Here is a 21,163-nt window from a genome sequence, read left to right as displayed (position 1 = left end):
CTTCAGTATTTGGGAAAGGAAATTAAGGGTTGTCAGGACAAATGCTTTTATACTAATATAACAACCTGTGGAGAGGATAAAATGGTATAGAAAGGAGAGTCATTCTTACTGAAAGTTCAGAATTTTGTTCTGAATTCACCTTATTCCAGGCACCTGATGTCACTTGCAGTGGGTGTGATAACACTTCTCAGAACACAGGGTTTCTTCCATGTATTGATTCAGATTACTTGAACTACAAAGCCATCTTTGTTTTGGCAGTGTGAATATTTCTGTGTTTAGAGGTTGGTTTTTATTGATTTAGGCTGCTCAGCGATATTAGACCATCTCAGAACATTTTTGGGCAACTGCTTTGTGTTATTTCTCCACAGCAGTGAAACACAAGTGTATTTATGGAACACATTTATATAGCTAGGACTTTATAACTTGTACCAGTGATTTCCTGAAGTGCTGTGGATCTCTAAATTTTCATCTTTGAATGCTGGTTTGAATGCTTTGTATTAATACCTACACAGCAGATGATTTGAGGAGATGGTTTTGTTTGCTTAACTTGCATGATCACCAGGAACTACTGAGAAACTGCAGTAGGCAACTAACACCAGTACTTGAATAACTTTCAGAAAATAATGGGTAAAAATCAATACTGTAGAAGACATTCCTTAGGTTTACAAACATAGAAAATTGTCATTGGTTATTGTAATTTCAAATACTTGTAGCCAGAAGTTTCATGAGTGGCAGAAAGGAAGCCTGTTTCCACTGGGATCTTCTTAGCTCTTAGGTATTTTCTTGATGCAAAACCCGCCTACCTGAAGGGTCCAGTGGCACCCCAAGTGTAGGAAGTTCACATTTTCCTTGTATCCCAAAGCATACTTGCTCTCACACCTTGTTCTGAATGTGTTCAGGTCTTCAGCAGAGTACAGGCACATCAGGAAGCAATTATTAAAGCTGTTGCTTAGAATTAGAAAATGACATTGGAATAAGATTAGTAATATTGTGAATTTTGGAGCATTGTCTTGGAGAGTTTAATAATTTTTCCTTGTCTTTTGTCAGACAAGCTGTATACAGTCTTCAATGTTTTTGATGAGGATTCCACCTGCTGGACCTATCATGAAGGTGTTTTGTCTATGAAAGTAACCAGGAAGGGGCCAGTTGTGAGTACTCTGGAAGCAGACTGGCTAGAATTAACTACATTTTATTATAAACAAGGATTGTCCTTAGTTGATTCTTTTGTGCACTGGGAAACTTCTAAAGGTGAGTACAGTCCCAAGATATAGTGAAGCTTTTACTTGTTTATGTAGAACTACATATATTGGAAGAAAAAAAAATAAGTTCATGTTTTGTTTCTTGGTCTGGAGGTCAATATGTAAGCATGTTCAGATAGTATATTGTAACTTTGTAGAGTCTGATACCTAAAAAGGAAATGATTTGTTTTCTGGCCAATTAGAGATTTAGGTATTTGAAATTTGTTTTATCAAATTGAGAATTTCCAAAGCAGGAAACCAGTGCAGCGATAAAACAAAATAACCCATAGTTTGGTTTTCTTTTTTGGAAGGAAAGGGTAAGACAGGGGGGAGATCATTGGATGGATGTTTGTGATGTTCCTGTTGTGCTGCTCTGTGGATACGGTGCTGCACTCCAAATATTTCTAATGAGACAGAAGAGCACCTTGAGTTCTCATTAACCTTATTGTACCACTAAACCCAAGTCAGACTTTCCATTTTTCTTGGCTTTCTTCAGCTCTCTGCTGGACTTTAAAGAAACCCGTTTCTGTCCTTGCACTCAACTGTAGGCAGATCCTCCAGCACTTGTTCACACAGCTGGGGCAGAGCTCTGCCCTGGTCCCTCCTGCTTCCTGTGCTCTTCTGCAGCAATCTGCCAGCTCAGTTGACAATCATACTGATATAACAGAGCAATTAAAATGATAGACCTCTGGGCCACAGGATTTCCAAAGTTACTTCGTTCTGCCAGTTTCTGTGGGATACCCATTCTTATTCTGGAGAGATCCTACCAGCTCTTTGAGAGCTCCAAGCCTTCACTCTCCTGATTAACAGACAAGCCTGGTGTCAGTAGTGCCACTGCTGGCCCAGGCCCCTGCACACCGTGCTGAGCCCAAAATCCTGCCTTTGGGCAGAGCTGTGGGTCAGTGCTGTAGCACTGGTGACAACAGAAGCTCTTTGCTGGCCAGAGTATCTAGAACTGTAAAACTGTTGCTGGTAAAATACATAATTAAGAGATTCCATTTTGATTTGAACTGATTTTTGTCTGAAAGCCAGAAATTCAGTTGACAAAAAATAGTAGGAAGCCACTATTGTGCAATTGCTTGGAAAAAAAACAGGAGAAAGTAGTAGTACCCTGGTGTTAGGGGTACAGACCAAGGCCAACTGACCTGATTAATAAATTCTGAAACTATTAACTACTGTCAAACAACATTTATTAAAATAAACCTAGACCTTATACTTCTCCAGTGTGATACTTTGGTTGAATTTGTACATGTCTTGCTTGTACTAAGTTGCAAGTTGTCAGTGTTCCTGTGTAATTAATTATGTCAGTTCAGTGTAAACAGGCAAAATAAAGGGCTACAGTGGAGGAAAGTCTTGTAAAACATTGGTTAAAAAGGTTTCAGTGCCCTTAAACAGTTTTTGCAGTGCTCAGGCTGATTATCTAGAGCATTAGATAATTAATTATTAAAATTACTTTCTTAAGTCACTTTGTCTGCCTCTTATATAAATTATACCAGGAAGGCAGAATTAACTAGGACTTGGAGTAGTTGTTATATTTACTGCATCTTACGCTTCTTTGTGTTAATACTGATTTAAAATATGTATTTACCATCTCCTTTGCAAGGCAGAGCTTAAATGAAGAAAAGTAAAACATAATCTTTAAAAGCTAAATGATGTGGGTTCTTCAAAAACAAAACCCTGACAACAATGGCAACTCTTCAATTTTCAATGCTCTCTGTAACTTTGAGTGTGAATCACTGCATTTCTGTAGCTCTGCAATAAAGTAAACTTAGTGGCTGTCAGAGGCACATGAACTCATTGACATAGATTTACCTCAGATGGAATTTGGCAGCTTCTCCCTCTCAAACTGCATATTTTGTGCACATAAACAGTCTAATGATGCAGTTTGTAATAGTCATCTTTTTTGCTCTGAAATTATTACTTATATTTATTCAAGTCAGTGGAAGAAGAAAATTTCCTTGGGGGGAGGAGAGGTGAGAATTTGGACTCCTAGTTTTCAATACAGTTTTTTTTTTAGAGCTGGAAAAGAACCCTCTGGAGATCTGTTACAGTTGACTGAGGGCTGGTTTTGGCAGCTGTTGAAATTAATCTTTGCAGCTGTTGTCCAACAAATTTTACAGTCTTCCCATTCCTCACATAGAGAAGATCTGTCTGCTCCTCTCTGTATGAAGAACTACCACATCTTTAATAGCGGGGCAATAACATCTCTCATCCAGGATGGGAGGGGATTTAAATCCAGTATTCTGAGGATTACGTCATTTTAATGTATAAGTTCAGTTTAAATTTAAGTTAGTCAGCTGTCAAGGTGTTTTTCCACAAAAGGCTTCCTGAAGGTTTTTGGGAGAAGCAAATCCAGAAAATGAACCAGTATTTGATGCACAACTTTAGGCTGGGCCAACCGGATGCTCTGGGGCTTTGACGTGTGAGTCAGGGAGCTGGGCTCGGAAACTTCCTTCCCATCAGGAATCTTCCTACAATTACTTGTGTTTCAGGCTCTTCCTGTGGCCATTGATGTTTTCAAGCAGCAGTACTTTGGCTTTGCCCTTTATGGTTCATTATCTCCATTCCCTCCCACTGCAGCAGAAGCCACGGTTGTTGTCAGGCAGATGATATTGAGGCTGAGTAAAGAGGGTTTGTGCCCATCCTCTCCAGGAGATGTGTTTGAGTACAGGAAACTGGAATTCTGATGGGAGCATGGAAGGGGTTAATGCTTCTGAGAAAATTAAATTGTTCAGAGTGCAATTTGTATAGAAAAAAAGGCATTTGAATATTAAGTTGATTTGCATACTCAAAGTTATAATGAGATGCAGAAATAACCACAAATTTGAGTTTGCTAACTCCTGTAATTTTACTTCAGAGTTCAGTGGTGGGGGGGGGACATCCCTAATATACTTCTTGGTAGTATATCAACCTAAAACTTTGTTTATGTTCACAGGGGACTATTTGCCCAAATCTTTAGAAGGATTATTTATCTATGAAGAAGAAGGTGCTGGGGTTCCAGGTTCCAGCAGGAAAGGAAATGATGCAATAGTTGTTGAACAATGGACAGTCATTGAGGTAAATTGGTGATTATTTAGCAATGCTGTTTCCTACTTCTTTTTTTTCTTGTTTTTTTTCCTTAGGGTGCTTGTACCAATATTAGATAAACGTTCAGGATGGTTTCCTGAGGCCACCTGCATGGGCTAAACTCAAGCCTTGAATCATAAAAATAAAGTCAGGTCTGTGGCCACTGGTAAATGTACGGAAAAGAAATATGCTGGAGGGGTTCTGGCCTGCCATTTACAAATGATCACACCAACAAATACAGCCACCAGAGAAAACGTTTTGGGTTTTTTTGTGTGTGCTTCAGACCAATGTTAGATAGAATTCCAGCAAGTGCAGGTCACACTGGTAGTCTGAAGCATTTTTAAATAAGAATAGGAAGAAGATAGCTAGAACTAGAAACAGGAGAAAAATTATAATGAATTGAGTATGGTTTTCAGATATATATTTTTATTAAAATGTTACTGCTAAATATGAAAGGCTTGGGTTTCCCTGATAACTGTAGTAGGCTACAGCAGTAAAATAACTTTTAAAAATATGTTAGTTATAGGATTGTTGTATCAATGACATCTGAAATTAGGCATTGTTGGAGCATATTAAGGGCTTATGTTGAAATATCTAATGATAAATATGTTTACCAATGTGAAAAGAATCAATATAAAGCTTGTATGTTAAAAAAAGTCAAACAAAAAAACCTCACCAAAATCTTAATTTTAGTGCTAGGTGAGATGCTTGTTCTTGATATCTAAAGTAAAAACAAATACATAATGGACACCTAGTATGGTGACAAGCTGGACAAATGAGATGTGCTTTGAACTGCATGTCTTGCTGAATCAGGGCTCATACCTAATGTTAAAAAATGGTTCTCCTCAGTTTTTGTAGTTGTGACCTTTCAGATTGTTTTCAGTTTGAAATAGTGAGTCTCCACCAAACGATGGTTTATCATCTCACAGGATTGTCCCACTAAAAGTGAGAGAGGAGTTGTAGTTGTGTAGAAATGCAAATAAAATCTGTACAGAGTCTCTTTACTACTTTTTATAATTATTAATGTAGGGGTGTGAAATTAAAACAGATTATGGACCTTTATTGCACACGCTGGCTGAGTTTGGATGGCTCCTGACCTGTGTCCTGCCCACACCCATCGTACGACATGACAGGTACCCGCACTGTAGTCTGCAGCATTTTTGGTGTACATGTCTCAGAATTATTGAGTAATTATTCATGTCCTTAAATGTAAAAGGAAGGGAAATGCTAATGTTAAATGTATATAAAACTTAAGATGTAAGTAGCATTATGACTATCTTTTGTATGTATCTTTTAGTATGATGTTCTAGGTCTACTGGTTCCAGTGAGTCTAATTCTAAACTTAAAATATGTTGTGTAAATCTAAAAATTAAAAGATTTTATTTACAAGACTTTTTCCTACATACCCGGTCCCCAGCAATGGGGTAACTCAAGTGCTTCAAGTTTAAACAAGTGTTGAAATGTTTCACTAATTTTAGGACCTTGGTGAATGACTAGTTGAGGTGATGGAAGAAGTCATGTCACAAGACAGTCATGCAGTAGTTATTGCACATTAGAGGGGGTAATGTGGTAATTCAGCAAGTTATTGGGTTGTTTCTCTTCTTTTAATATAGACATTATGGTTCACTTCAAATATTGTACCAGACTACTGGATTTCAGTTTTCTGGTTGTTGTACTTATTGAGATGATTGAGGTGACTCTGCCTACTCTTTAAGAAGAGCTAAATAGCCCACCTGGATCCCCCATAACGTTCTAGACTTTTTTTACACACACACACACACACCCCCCCAAAGTAATGTGCTTTTCAGCACAGTATCAAGTTAAAAAAAATGGCAAATGAAGCAGTGGATTAAGGGTTCTTAATGCTTCTTTTGTCTCTCATCTTTTTTTTTTTTAAGTTAGATTAAGATTGCCAAGATTTGAAAAGAAACAAATGTGCTGAGGCACAGCTTAGGGGTCACTAGCAACTGCGACAAGAGTGGATGACTTGAGTAGTCTTTGAATCCCAGACCTCACTGTGTTAAATCAAGAGAGCATGAAAAAGATGTGAATGAAAAGTTCTAAGAAAACTCCTGCAGTAAAGTGGGAGTTTTGTTCAAGTGATTTCACGGAATTAAATCAACTTGTGCATGGAGGAGGTGGCTTTTCTGGTCAGGAAATATGTATTGGGGGTTTTTGCCTGTGGTTTTTTTTTTTTTTTAATAGTTGACTTTAATCAACTGGTTAAATGCAAAGACAGAAGTAGTGGTAAAACAATATGGCATGTTCTGTGGTAATTTTTTTTGTTTGTTTGTTTGTTTTTTTAATAAGGATCTCTGTTTTGTTTTCTTCTGGAAGATGCAGTTTCCAGAATACAAAGCAAAATGGTTCTCCTGTAATTTGTTCAATAATTTTGCAGTCTAAGTGTATTAGCTTTGAACATGGCAACTTGTAAGAGTATGTGAACTACTGAGCCTGGCTTTTGTAATCAGCTGCAATTTTTGGCTAAATCTTAGAGCTTGAGAGTAAGTCTTCACAATCTGGATCTAATCATTGAAGGATGTCAGTGGAGAATGGGAGAGAGATTTTAGTAGTCGTGGTGTGCTGTGAGTGATAGAATGAGGGACTTTTTAACCTACCAACTTTTGTGTCCCACCAGCAGTGTAACTGAGCCCATTCCTGCAGGGTTTGGATGAACAGGGTCAGGAATGTCCCGAGCAGCTGCTGCTCAGCCACTGGGAATGTCAGTCTGTGCCTGCAGCAGGACAAATGGTGCTGCTTTGTACCTCACAGATTGCAGAGCAAAGGCAGGGCCCATGCAAAAAAGCCAAGTGCTAGAAGAAAAAACAATAGGAAAAAGGACTAACTGATTAGGTTGGAGTTGTTAGTATTTGAACTAGTAAGAAAATGTACCAGCCAGCAAGATAAATTTCTCAAGTAGTGTTACATCCTAGAGGTGAAACAACCAGCCCGTTCATAGCAGTGTTCATGCTAAAGGGGGTTACATCCTGGCCAAATCTGAAGCTGGATTCGTTTCGTATCCACACTAGAATAATTCAGACTAATAAAAAGCACTTGTTTTCTGGCCTAAATGGTTGGGTAGGAGTCTGCATGAAGTGTCTGATACTTGTTATCCCACTGTGGCTTGTGAGTTCATCTTGGAAGAAATAGGATGAATCATGTTTTATGTGCCTGTAGTATATCTCATATACAGCTATTCAATTTTCTTAAAAAAAAAAAGTGACAAGACCCATGAAGAATTCCTAATTAGGAATTGAGAATTTGTGAGTCAGAAAATTAACCTCTTCCTGTCCTCATGGGCTAAGTAGCAATGGATAACTACTATTTTTAGGCATTGACGTTGGCATTTAAAGAGGGGAAGAGATTCCTGGATGGCTACTGCGTGTCTGATGTGAAAGATGCCATTACAGTGGTGGTGGTGGGTTATCCTAGGAATGCGAGTTAAATGGCTCAATAAAGAAGGATGCTTTATGCTGCTCAACAGCTGGGTTTTTTTACCAGACTTGGAACTCTGTCCTCAAAACTCAGCCTGAATATTAACAGGCTTCAGAAACACTGAAAAAATAAAATAAGCAACATTGTGGGATCATCTGACAAATTGATGTTATCATATTTATTTACAAAAGAATTTATGCACAATATTTTGATAAAATCTTCATTATACTCGTTTTTGCTCACTGCAGTACTTTGCTCTGTTCTGCTTTCCCCTTATTTATTGCAAAACTTTCCATCACTTCAGATCTTCCATGATCTCTTCCTAGACTTTGTGCCCACTGCTTGTCTGCAGACCAAGAGTGTGACCAGCTGGGCTGTGACAGGATTGCCATGCGCTGATGTGTTCCTTTCCACGCTTTTGCAGGGTTAGGATTTCAAACAGTTCAAAAAAAACACACGAGGCTGTTATGTCTGCTCTTGTGTGGTTTTGTTGTTGTTTCAAGTTTTTAATTTTTTCCAGACATATAAAGTAAATAAATAAATAAAATATAAAATAAAATGCCCAAAGCATTAAGCTGTGATAGCTGAATGTCACAGATCACTGTCCTGTCTCAGGTGGGGGCAACACTCTGTACACCTGTTTTAGTCTTTCAACTCCTACGTCAATGGCTAAATCATGTTGGATGCAGGAAACATTGCCTTGAAAAGCTCTTTTTGCTGTTACAAAGAGTGTAAATGTTATTCTTGAAATGTGCACAGTGGCCATTTTGTGCAGTGTTGTGTGAAAAATAAGCACTGTGGGTCTGGCGTTTGTTTTTTGGTCGGCACACTAGACATGGCATGGAAGTTGCCCTCTCCTGATAGTGATTCTTCTTTTTTTACTCTGGGAATATAAGAAAGCAGAGCATAAAAAAATGCGTATGATGCACTCACCATTAGTTGTATCCATCCATGTCTGGGGTATTTAAACTGTGCCAGCAGTCAATAAAGAAACTTTTAGACCAAAAAAAGCAGAACATGAAAGAATAGCAGATAGATCCACAGTAATATTAGTGATGTAAAGAGCCCCCTGTACTGTATGCAGGTCTTACTTCATTGGTAAATGTCTCCAAGACAAGAATTTGACAGTAATTATACCAAGTTCTGATAAATAGCAAGAATAAAATGAATAGCCCTTTAGGAGTTAAATTAGCGAGTATCTAGGGGATACTTTGCAGGTAAATGTAGTGCTCCTGCAGTTCTTATGATATTTTAGGAGTTTGTAAAATTTCATACATGTTAGGGTTGAAAATTTGAGTTATTTCTAAGGTTTTTCAAATGTTCCATTAAATGGATCCTTTAAACTTAGTCTCATGACTGAAAGTCTAGGTGGTATGTGGCTCCAGAGGATTGCAAAGCTTTATTTTGAGAAATGCAAAAAACCCTAAAAACTGAATAGATGAAACAAATTTATTATCTTATTCCTTCTGTTCATTTTTAGAAAACTTTAACCTCTCTTTGAACTGCTTTGTAAATAACATGTTCATAAAAAAAAAAATTGATCTGTAAAAATTGGAGCCATTGGAGCACTACTGAGCTTCTAGCTTGATGTTTGCTTTCGGGGACTGAATTACAGACATGTAAGAGGACAGATTTCTTTGCCCATCCAGCATGAGCAGACAAGCAAATTGCTGAAGTCTCAACAAAAGAGTCTCTGTTGGTCTTCGCCACTCTTGAGAGAGGCAAAAGCTCCAGCAGCCTGACTCTGCAGTGACCTTTCTTTCCCTCCACTGATTACTGCAGTCCCTGAAAACGGGCACGGCAGACTATGAGCAGTGCAGTGCAAAAACACTGACTTGGGTTATTAATTTATCGTGGCTCACTACTTAATCAGTGTTTTCAAAATGCCCTGACTTAGGAGGCAAAGAGGGACTGTGGAAATGAGAGGGAAGCCACGGAGCTTCCCTTGCTGTAAGTGCTTTTTCTCATTGAAATTCTGCGGAAATCCCGCTGTCATTGAGTTCTTTGTGAACTGAGCTCATAGCAGCTTTGTCGTGTGCAGCATCTTAATAAGGGCAGACTTAGAAAATTGTTAATTTACTTATTGTCTATTCACCATCATGTCCCTTTTCTGTTCCAGGAGAATTTGTACAAGCTGTAGCTTAATGTTTGGGTTTTTTTCTCCTTGTCTCTGAAGGAATGCAGACACTGTTACAAAATAAGCCGTAGGCTCTTCCCCATGCCAGGGACTGTGCTCAGCCTTCTTGCTTAGAAGAGAGATTTCCCAGTTGATATTATCAAAACAGACATAACTGAGGCAGGGAGGAATACCTAGCCAAGTGGAATAAGGTTACAGGATTGTGGATTTACTTGTAATGACATAAATATCTTAACACATTTTCTTCTAATGAGTGCGAATAGTGAGGTAGAGACTCTTGGAGCAGGAAACCTTGGTAGTTAAAGGAAATGAATGAATTTGTTCTCCTGGATTCTTGTTTTCCCCACTAGCTGGAGTTTAAGGTAGTTCTCTATTCTCATCCAAGGAAGACATGCAAAGATATACCATGACCTGAGTTCAGCTGGACTGAAAGGAAGATTGGGAGGGGCCAAACACAGTCACAAACCCATCATCACCACCTATTGATCTGAGTATCTGTGTACTGAGTAGCAATCTATGCTGGGAACTCTTCCTGAGCTCACAGGAACAGTTTTAGTCCCTGATTTTTCTTGGAGCAGCTCTCTAATGTTAAATAAATTCTCAGTCCTAGCCCTGTCATGAAACATGCATCAGCTACCTCAAATGGGTATATGATTGTTAACCTTGTCACATACTCATACTGAAGTAAAAACCTTGCATTGTTTTAGTAGTTCTTTCTGTAATGTTATACATAATACTGATTTATGATTGATAGAATAGGTAGAATCATAAATATTTCAGATGAACTCACTACATTTCTTTGGTGTTTCTATTTTGCTACTTGTTTTTAGTGCACTCTTAAATCTGAAGTCACCCTTTTACTCAAGTATTACAGTGGTTTTCCTTTATGTGCCTAAAATTCTTGCTGAATACTGCCCAGAAGCAGGAGTTGGGGAGAGAATAGCTTATAAAAATGTAGTATCTGATATTTAGAAGAGCACTGGAATTTTTTAAACTCTTATTCTGGAATCCTGGTCTTGAAATTCTTGCAGTTTTTCATTGACAGAGTTGGGCTTTGTAGTACCTATGCTATCAATGTGGTGACTTGTATTTCTGGTGGAAAGGTTATGAAAATACCTCTTCTGCAAGGTTTAATGTATTTATAACTACTCAGAGTGTAATACTTCTGAAACATCATATCAGCAATATCTGATTAGGTCTTGAGGAAAAACTTCACCTCGTCATGTTTATTGCTCTACAAGTATTTCCTTTTTTGGGAAAAAAAAAAAAAAAGCACCTGTGCTGCTTTTACATGTGTACCATACCAGGATTAAAATCTGTAAAAGTTCTAGGACTGAAGCTGCTCTTTTCTTTTTCCATTATTTATCTTAATAAAGTATTCTCTAGTCATTTATCTCATTGTTGATGTAGAGCTTCTTTAAACTGAGCCAGGTCCTTTCATCCATAGGTGGGGAGGCAGCAAGCTTAACCCTCAGTGCCAGTTAGGTGTCGTGTTACAACCAGAAAACAACTTTTATTTAGCAGTAAAGAATGGTAATTTCCAAGTTTCATGCCACAAAGTATTGCTGTATTCGTTGAAGCTGTGGATCTACTGAGATTGGGCCTGGTTGTTGTGGCATTACTGTGGTAGTAATATCTTGCTGTATTTGACAGTGAAGATCAGGCTAAAGAAAGACTAGTGGATGTTTGCTTCAGACATAAAGATGCAGACTTGGATTAAAAGTAGAAACTCTGGAACTTAAACTTTCAAGAGTGTACATGTTAAATAACTGCAGTCATAGTAATACAAGCTATTGGTGTGTCCATATTTTTATGGACATTTTTAAGTGCACATTTATGCACATTTTTAAGTGCATCACCTTGACCCAGCTCTGTGCTTCTTTTTTTTTTTTTTAAATATGTTTACAGAACTGTTCAGGAAATCATAAACTGGTTAATGCTTCATAGTCTGTCCTCTTCTTACTCATGGGCTTACGTACACACAACTTAAAGTTGACTTAAAAGGTATGAATTTGTTAGGGGCAACTGTTGCAAATAAAACATTGAAACTATTTTCTCTAAATTTTAGTGAAGGAAATCTCGCTACAAAGCAAGTAATTTTTCTTCAGAGACCTGTTATGTGGAGTTCTGCTGTGCAGACACCAGAGGTGAGTAACACATTTATGATATTAATATAAAAAAATTAGCACTTCACATAATGGTAAGATACAGAAACAAACTGGACTTCTCAATAGGGGAAAAAAAGTGGCAGAACAGGATTTCACTCATTACTGGTTCAGGTTCGTGGAGGGCTTTTGCAGAACTCAAGTTATTTTTCTCAACGATTATCTCTTGAGTTAAACCATGGAGAAAAGCATAAGCACGCTAAAGACTTATTTTGTGCTAAGAGTCTCAGGTGGATGAAGTTGCTATGTTGGAAGTATTTTCTTTGGAGTCTTTAGGAAGTCTTAAATGTTCTGATGGAACTCCTGTATCTGTTGCACACAAGAAAAGTGTTTTGATCTCCAAAATGTCAACCTTCACACTTGGAAAAGAAACAAGTGTCAAGCTGTACGAGGGATACTGTGATTTGCAGGTTAAAGGGGTGAAGGCTGCTGTTGCATGAAAATGTGGGACTGGATTTAAAACTCTGCAGCTGAACCTCCTCAGCTCCTTGTCCCTTCTGAGGGAAGCTCCCATAACAGAGGTTGTATCAAGTGCTTTCTGAGGGTTCAGTAACTCCATCACCACACTCTGCTTGGTCAGTGTTGCAGTAAATCCTGCTGTGCCAGCAAAGTGTCAATTGCTGATGGGCTCTTCTTTGCTGCATCTTTTGACATCCCATGGTGGTTATTTTTGGACTTCAGTAGCTGTTCCACCTTTCTCTATTCAGCGTGGTTTTCCTGTGATAGTTTTAAGCAGTCTTAAGCTATGATTATTTTCGCTCATGTCCAGCACCAAACTTTACAAACTTGATATATTGTTGTAAGGCAGTGATACCTAGCTGCTTCTTTATCCTAAATAAACACTCGTATGAGTCTCTAACTTCATTCATATTTGATCTTTCTGTCTCTTTTACTTTCTTGTTAGTTTGTAACCATCATCTGTGTTTTCCTCTGTTTAGTGTTTCTAAAATATGCTCTTCCTTTTTTTGTTCTTCTCCAAGCTTTTGCTTATCTCCAGCCTAACTTCCTTCTCACTGTGTCCCCTGATAATTAGTGCTTCCATGCCTGAAAGAACTGCTTTCAACATGCACAATTCAAGTCCTGTTTTATTTTTTTGTCTTAATTCCCATGTAGTTCTTGAACACTGTAATTTATTTTCTCATTTACTTAAATGGAGCTTCTGCTTTTTCTCTTCTGTGTTCTGTGTAGTCTCCCTTGCTGGTGTCTTAATCTTTTCCATTCATACCCTCTTCTAAATCTGCCAGTGAAATTTTTTGTCCTTTAACCACCTTCTGTGTCAAAAGCATCTTCAGCTTTTAGCTTTCAGACCTTCTGCTCTCATGCCTGACTTTGTAGTCTTCACTTTCCTTCCTAATGTGTTTCTGAAAGAATGTTTTGGAACACACTGGATTCTGTCAGGAGGCATACTACAAACCAGTTCTGTAAAACCTCATTGAGGAACTGATGAATCTTTGAGAGGTGGTTTCAATTAAAAGTAGAAAGCATTATGCTCACAGTTTAAAATTCTGTCACCCAGTTATGAGGTGATGAGCAGCTTTGGTTTATACAAATAAAATGGTGTGTTTTGTAGTTCCTCTTTTATTTGTTGTAATAGGAAACCTTTGATTAAGCATTAAATGTACTGGAAGTAAACAAAAAGTAGCTGATGTGTAGCCATTTATATCAGGATTTCTGTGTTTAAAATCTGAATAAACTTAGTATCTAAGTGTGCTCTTTAAGTAACAGTGAATGTTTTACTTCTCCACCAGGAAATTTCAATAGGATGAGGTCATTTTAGCATGGGATAAATAGGTAACTGGGGCTGAAGCTGAAACGTTTAGCAGAGTAACATTTTTCCTTCTGTTTTGCCAGTTATGTTGGTTTTCCCCTAAATTTTCATCTCTTTACTTCATTGATTTTTTTAATGAAATCTTTGAATTGGCAAACAGCATATTACTTTAATTTCAATCTAAATTGATGGATTTGTTAGTAATACCAAACTGATATAGAATGTCACGATGGCTTTGCATTAAGTACCTAAATTTCAGATGTAAAATAAACTACTGAAAGTTGAAAGCATTCCTTTCTGCTCTAGAGACATTTTTGTTGTTGTTGTTTAAATAACTTTTACTGAAAAGTCTCCTGGACATGGACGACACAGCTGTACTATTTTATTGAACCCTTACAAACATTTTTGTAAAAACATATAATTCCTGTGATTGTATATTGTTTGGCATGACACTTTCCTTTTTATTTGTAGTGCGTATCTTTTCAGTGATGTTCATGTTACCTTGAAGCTGTTACTAAAAAAATTTTGGTGTTCACAACTTAAGATGTTTTTGAAACAGAGAAATACTTCAGATACCTACGATTTTTAAATTAAAAAAATTGCATCACGACTTTGCAGTTCTCCCCAGGGTCTGGCCGTGGCAGCAGCTTTGCCGCACAGGCAGGTACAGCTGTTGGACTTGCATTCTGGAGAGGGGCAACACAGGGCACAGAGTGCTTTGTGTGTTCAGGGTTATATTTGTTGATAGTTGGGTTGTAATTAGCATTGTTATTTCTAAAGGAGGTTTTGCTTCAGTACAAATTGAGGGGAACCCTGACATTATGTGGTTTCTTCACCTGACAGGGTCTCTTTTCTGAGAGAGTTTGTTTTGTGTCCTTGCAGCTCATCTCTGCCTTCTTGTATATTTCTGGGGTAGGGCATTATGACCTGGTTTATGATTTCCATAATGGTTCAAAAGCCTCTTGGGTCACAAGGGCTGTACTGTCTCAGTAAACTCTGTTCATCACATATCACTTGCTTTTCAGAGGGAGTTCAGAAGAGGAGATGCAAGATGGAGCCATACAGTGCTTGAGGGGTTTCTGCTTGTTTGTCTTTTCTTATTTCTTCATTTATTTCCCTTAGACTTTTCCATCCTCTTGCTGTGCCATCCAGGCAAAACTTATTTCCTTTTGTTTCTCCTGAGGCAACACTGTTTCCCCTTAGCCTGATTTCCCAATGTCTCCTGTAACAGCTTCCCTACATACATTTCCTTTAGCCACATGGTCCATTGTTTTTGCTGTTTCAAAAGGGTTTGAGAAAAAAACTCAGAAACGTGTAGAAGAGAGGCACAAACTTACCAAAGCGTGGTAAAAGCATTTGTGGCCTGGTTTTGTTTTTAAAGTGCTTGTGTCCTTCACGCACTGAAGTGCAGCTCTGTGCTGAGGCAGGATTCCTTTGTGGCTGGATGTGTTCCTTCTGTGGGCAGGGCTGTGTCCCTGGCAAGCATCTCCAGTGTTAGCAGTGCTTGTGCTGAGAGCAGGGCTCCGAACAGGGAGCTCATCTTAGCACTGCTGCCTTCCTGACCATGTTCCTCTCCTGTGGCTCAGGGCACTGACACTGTCCCTGGAGGTGCTACATCATCGTAGATCTGGGTAACTCAGGTAGCTCCTGATGCTGCAGTGAAATAAACCTTTTATTTGTGATGCCTCAGAGGACGCTTGGAATAGTCTGGTCAGTCTCTTATTTGCAGAAATCACAATCTGCTTACTTTCTCTTTTGACTCTGGCAACTGTCATTCAACAACGTGCATCATTCTATGAGAAAGATATCAGACAATCCCAGAACTAATGTCAGACTGTATTTATACCAAGTTCTTCCTGTGCAAGGACTCTGCAGATCCCATTTCAGATGTCTGTACAGAACAGCCACTGACTCCTGTCTGCATAGACCCACCGTGGGAATTGACTGCAATTCTCAAGGAATGTGCCGTTATCTGAGGAGACCTTTGAAGATGTTGATGGGCAGAACTGGGAGGATGAGAAATCTTCTCAGTTGCACCATGAGATGGATCAGTGAGGAATCTTCAGTCCTAAGAAGTGGTCAGGCCACCCTCTTTTTATAGAGTTCAGTATTGATGGAGTTTAATTCTCACCTTTATGAAACAGTGCACTGATGCTGAATCTCCCAGAGAGAGCTGTGCTCAGCAATGTGATCAACATCCACTGACTCACCAGAATGGCTTGCTGAGGGGGGCAGTAGCCAGAGACTGTATGTGGTGGGTTGTGGATCTGTGAGTCAATGAGAGAAGAGTGGATGTATCTGTTGGAGGTTTTTTCTCTGAAGGAGTTAGTTTAAATGAAAGTGTTAAATGCTGCCTTGTGTTAAAATGCAGCTCCCATTCAATCCATGCATGACTCATTGCAAAGTATTTGGCTAGGTTTTTTGTTTTTTGTTTTTTTTCTCCCTAAATAAGCTAACATTTCAACATCTCTTGTATTCCAGAGGAAATTCTTAAGACAAGTTACTGGGGAGGACAAAGGCAAAGTGTCTAGCAGAAGTGTTGGATTAGACACAGCTACTTCTTGCCCTCTAGAAATGGGCCAACCACCTGATGAGTTTCACCTATCTCCTTCCAAACAGAGTTGGATCAAGGAGGGATCCTCCCAGTATGGAGGCTTTCCAGGATTCAGTAGCAGTGATGGAGTATTAAGGGAACTGGATGATGGACAATATGACCAGGAAGATGGAGTCACTCAGGTCACATGTATGTGATAAAGTCAGTAACTGCATAAGATGGACATGTACATAAATCACACAAATGGATTTTTTTTAAAAAAATTATACTACTTTAAATGCATTGGTATAATCCTATGACTTTGCCCAGACTCATTTTGTATTTTTGTCAGGTTTTGTTGTTAATCCTACTGTAGTAATACTACTACAAAAGCATTTGCTTTTCTGACTCTCTTTAATAGTATAACTACATGACTGGGTGTTCTCTTAACTTGTTAATGCTTTTGACAAGCAAGGAAGCAAAAGCTGCAAAAGAGTGACAGTTTGGATTGTGTAAGGAGAAAGGAATGAGGATGTTTAGTATTTTCCACAAACTGGAGGAACGGTTTTGGGTTTGATTGGTTGTTTTGTTGTTTGTTTTTTAAGGGTGTTGTAAATATTGGTGGGGAAAGATGAACTGACTGTTAAGTTTTAATGTAATTTTCACTTTATTTGCCTTGCATAAATTCTAAAGCTTAGAGAAATGTCAAGTCTTAGCCTAGAGTGTTAGTAATTTAAGCTACATTCAGACTTGATGTGGACAGAAAAACTCGGGGTGCTGTAGGCAGACACTTCCTCCTATGATAGCTTCACCTCTGCAGATTGTAACAGAGTTCCTTGTAGGTGTAAGCCAGGCGCTGTGGGAGCTTATAACTTGAGCAATGATATATTTGTAACTTAGTCATGAGTGGAAATTAAGAACCACTCATCCCCTGGAAGATAACTTGCAGTCTGTGAGCAAGTAGTTTGAGAAGCTCAGAAGCAGCACTGACATCAGTGTGCCCGGTGGAGCTGCTGACAAAGGAGGAGGACACGGGCTAAACTTAATGGGCAATATTAGATCTTGCAGCATATACAAACATGCTGATGTGTATATAAACATGTCCCAGCTGAATGTATCTCACACTGGATAAAGTGAATTCAACTGCATCAAATACCAGACATCCTCACCATGGAGAGGAGCTGCTTGTGTTAAGTGAGGGTAATGCTGGCAGGGCTGTGTGGGGAGGGACACAAACAGGAATTACTTTTATGCTGCTGTCTGGAAACTACACTTTACAGAGGAGAAGCTGAATAAAAATGTCTCCAGGAAAAAAATGCACTTTTCATTTAGTTTTAGAAGCCAAAAGTTATAAATGCTCTTCATATTTAAGGTAAATACAAAATGATTTGGTCAGAATGAGAAGTCAGAACAGAACTGAGCAATGGTATTCACAGCCGTGCTCTCAGTGTTTGCAGTACAGCACACACAGCACCCAGGGGTTCTGATACCTGTCTGTGTGTTGTGCTGCAAATGTGGAGAGAAATGTCATGAACAGGTTTCCCTGCACCCCTCTGTTCCCCTGGGGAGGCATCCCCCCAGCTGCTGTGCGAGTCTGCCTGGCCACAGTGGTAGGTGCTGGCACTACACACAGTGGGCAGATCAATGCAGTGACAGGAACACCAACAATTAACTCCAAATGAGTACCCCAGGAGATGACCAGGATAGTAGAAGTGTAGCTGGAATCCTGGAGCTGTGCACAAATAACATGGGCAGAAGCTGCTTATTTTGATAAGCAAAAATTAACTTGTGAAAGAAAAAGGTTACACTTGCTGCTATTTCAATTTATTTTTGTGGGGTGGGCAGGAGGGGAAACCCATGCATAACTAGCATAGCAGGAGCTTGAAATATTATTGCTTTGGAGCTGCTTCCCTTTAGGCTGGGTGTTCCCTGCAGAGCCTGACCCAAACGCTGCTCTCTCTTGCTCTGCTCTGGGAACAGCAGTCGTGTCACAGTGAGCAGGGATCTCCTCCGTGGGACACAGGGGGGACAAATTACAGCCATAAATGTTACTTCTGTCTCTGGCAGCCAGCCAGGTAACTCTAGCATTTTAGAAATGGAGTGACAGCTGGGCTTTTGCAACTTGGAATATGTTGCTCTCCGTGTGAAAGTATTTTTCACAAGTTATCCAGAACTTTGGTGCGCTTGTAACTTTAACTACTGGTCATTCTCTATGCAAGTGAAACCTATAAAATGAGCAAGAATTGGTCAAAGACTTCAGCAGTTCTGAATATTTCAAGTTAGAACTTTTAAAGTACATAAAGAAATTACCCTTTATTAAGCAGTATTCTTGCTTATGGTGCTTAACAGTAGTGAATCCTTAACAACACTGAACTACAACTATTTAAGTTACAAAGTAGTAAATTTAATGCAGTTATTCTTTCTGGAATACATTACTTGGATAAAAAGAATCATTTAACTTTTAATTGATATCAGCTGTTCAGAGTGCAGAAAATTCAAATAAAATAGCATCACTTTAAGAGATTTTCCCTTTACAAGTAATGGGATGTACACAAAGGAAATTCTCTTTTGGTACTAGGGTACCACATGGATGTCCACAGGTACACTCTAGAATATCGCTACTTTTAGCAAGGCTTGTCCTAAAATGAAATGAAATCATATGCCTTTCTAGTGGTCCCCAGTTTTAACTGTGCTTTAGTTCCTGCTTGTGAATCTCACAGGTGTTGACAGTGCTGCAAACCTCTGAATTTCTTGTCTTTCTAATTTAGAATAAATATGTGAAATGGCTTCCTCTGAACACACTCAGCAATTCCTGTTAAGGAACAGCTGGGGTTTTTCAATGTCATTTTTCTCAGAGTATGAAAGTTGCCCCTGCTGTAGAAACATTAATCTTGTTTTCCCAGCTCTCTATTGTCTTTCACTTCACAGGGCTACCTTTAGGCTCTGTATGGAAGAAAATAAACAAAATACACTTCTTCATATGGGAAGGGAAAAAGCCAGCGTGACAGGAGCCAAGATAGAGATGTGGAGAGTGAGTGGCAAGGAGAGGGTAGCAAAGGAACAAATTCCTTAGCATTCTTTTTTTGGTGCAAGAACTCAGGGCAACCATGGCAGTGGTAAGTAGACAGTTTGAAACAAACGGTGGGATCTGTTCAGCTGAGTGTAGAATTCCCTGCTCCAGGATGTTGTGTGTGAAGCTACCTGGATTTAAATGTGACCAAAAAAACTCCTGAAAGGAAAAGCATTATTCCCTCTGAAAGTCACTGAACCAGACTTTGTTGCAGACTGTGAAAACTGGTCTGAGTTCACAGCTCTCCTATTCTTTAGATTATTGTGAGCATCGGGGCTTTCACCACTGGTGGCATGTATCTGAGTGTGACAAAACTTTCTGTATGCTGTTGTGTGTCTGTATGCACACACACTGCTCAGAGTGCACTAAACCTAATTTTTATTGTGAGAATTGCAAATTCAAGCATAGATACATTCTCCGACAGAAAAAGTAAGTACATTTTTACTCAATAACAAGGCTTCAGTCAGGAGCAGCCTGTGTGTCTGAGCTGTAGTAAGAAGGTTCTTTATGTGTATATGACAAGAGAAATGCTCTGCAACTATCGGAACAGAGACAGAAGGCAGCCAATACTGCTCGTGAACTTCTGCAAAGGAATGTTTATACTTTCTGATGCTTAAATTGTTTGGAGAGGAAATAGTTCTCTAGTGTTTACAAACAGGAAGAAACTGTCCAATGTTAAATATTTTGTACCCTGCTCATAATTGTCAGAACAGTTTATTTACATACCTGGTCAACTGCAATAAACTGTTGCTTAACTTCTGTGTTTCTGATCTGTAAAGTACTATTTTTGTAAAGTGTAAGATCTTTTCTATAGTTCAGAGAGGAAGGTTCTCACCATTAAAAGCACTTACCAAATCAGTTGGTTTATGATGTTTGTCTCACACTACTGATATTAAATGGGTTAGATCAATGTAGGCCTTGCCTCAAGCTCAGAATTACTTTCTTGCAGTCTTATCTGTACATCCAGACAGCTCACAAGGCAAAGCCTGAGAGACTTGGAGCCATCTATTACAAGCTGATTAGGCTTTCCTTGTTATTAGTCTATTATGCATCTGAAGGAAAAAAAATGCAGGCTGCTGTCTTGACAATTCCCAATGGATTAACTTAGAGGATCATATAAGTTAAGATTTTCACTTTTCGAAGCCAGATTCCTGTATCAGAATTTGGACAAGTGTTATGAATTAAAGAAGTGAACATCCCTGGCTTGAGGTAAGCACAACTTGAAATGAAGAGACAAAGTGGTTTAGAGGAACTGGTCTGATGACCTGCTCTGATCTGATGATCTGTTCTGTTTAAGCAGATGAACTTTGACAACATGTAAGAGAATTAAAATCTTAAAAGGAAAGTAGCAACACCACCATGGCTGATGTGTTGCAAGATCTGCTAAGCCAAAAGTCAGGAAAAATCTCAGTGATGAAGGAAAAATTAACTTGGAAGTTAGTTTTTGCTTACACTTGCTTTTGCATTTGTGAGTTGCTGTCATAATGTGCTTACTTTGTATCTGGAAGCCCCTCTTCTAGATCTCTCTGACACTTTTCCTGTACAACCACCGTTTGCTGATTTGAGTGGTGTATAAATCTGAGGTCTGACTTCCAAGTTGCTAATGAGTATTGCATTTCTCTACTTTGGAAAGAAGATGTACAACTTGACTTCAGCACACCTTGTAGCAGAGGGGAGCACTGAAGGGTCTCTTGGAAACACGAAGCTGCTGCATTCCTGGACGACGTGAAAAGTGAGAATAACTTGCGAAA

The 21,163-nt window shown here is 38.9% G+C and overlaps 1 protein-coding gene across 3 annotated transcripts in view; it reads left to right on the top strand.

Moving 5' to 3' along the window:
* The window catches only part of RFTN2 (raftlin family member 2), a 32,869-nt gene extending 11,712 nt beyond the window's left edge, over positions 1-21,157 (top strand). For 2 of the 3 annotated variants that reach the window (XM_027898486.1, XM_027898484.1), the window contains 5 exons: positions 1,048-1,248; positions 4,174-4,295; positions 5,334-5,437; positions 11,945-12,023; positions 16,291-16,617. In XM_027898486.1, coding sequence (XP_027754287.1) covers positions 1,048-1,248; positions 4,174-4,295; positions 5,334-5,437; positions 11,945-12,023; positions 16,291-16,560 — 776 coding nt within the window. In that variant the 3' untranslated portion in view covers positions 16,561-16,617. Of the gene's footprint in view, positions 1-1,047; positions 1,249-4,173; positions 4,296-5,333; positions 5,438-11,944; positions 12,024-16,290; positions 16,618-21,045 lie in introns of those variants that run through there. The other variant, XM_027898487.1, reaches the window with a different exon arrangement.
* Positions 21,158-21,163: the final 6 nt, after the last annotated feature.

Source organism: Empidonax traillii, unplaced genomic scaffold (assembly GCF_003031625.1).
Source record: "Empidonax traillii isolate 1590-97213 ecotype Southwest subspecies unplaced genomic scaffold, ASM303162v1 scaffold599:size391633, whole genome shotgun sequence".
NCBI classification, from domain to species: domain Eukaryota; kingdom Metazoa; phylum Chordata; class Aves; order Passeriformes; family Tyrannidae; genus Empidonax; species Empidonax traillii.
This window is presented reverse-complemented; position numbering and strand designations above follow the sequence as displayed.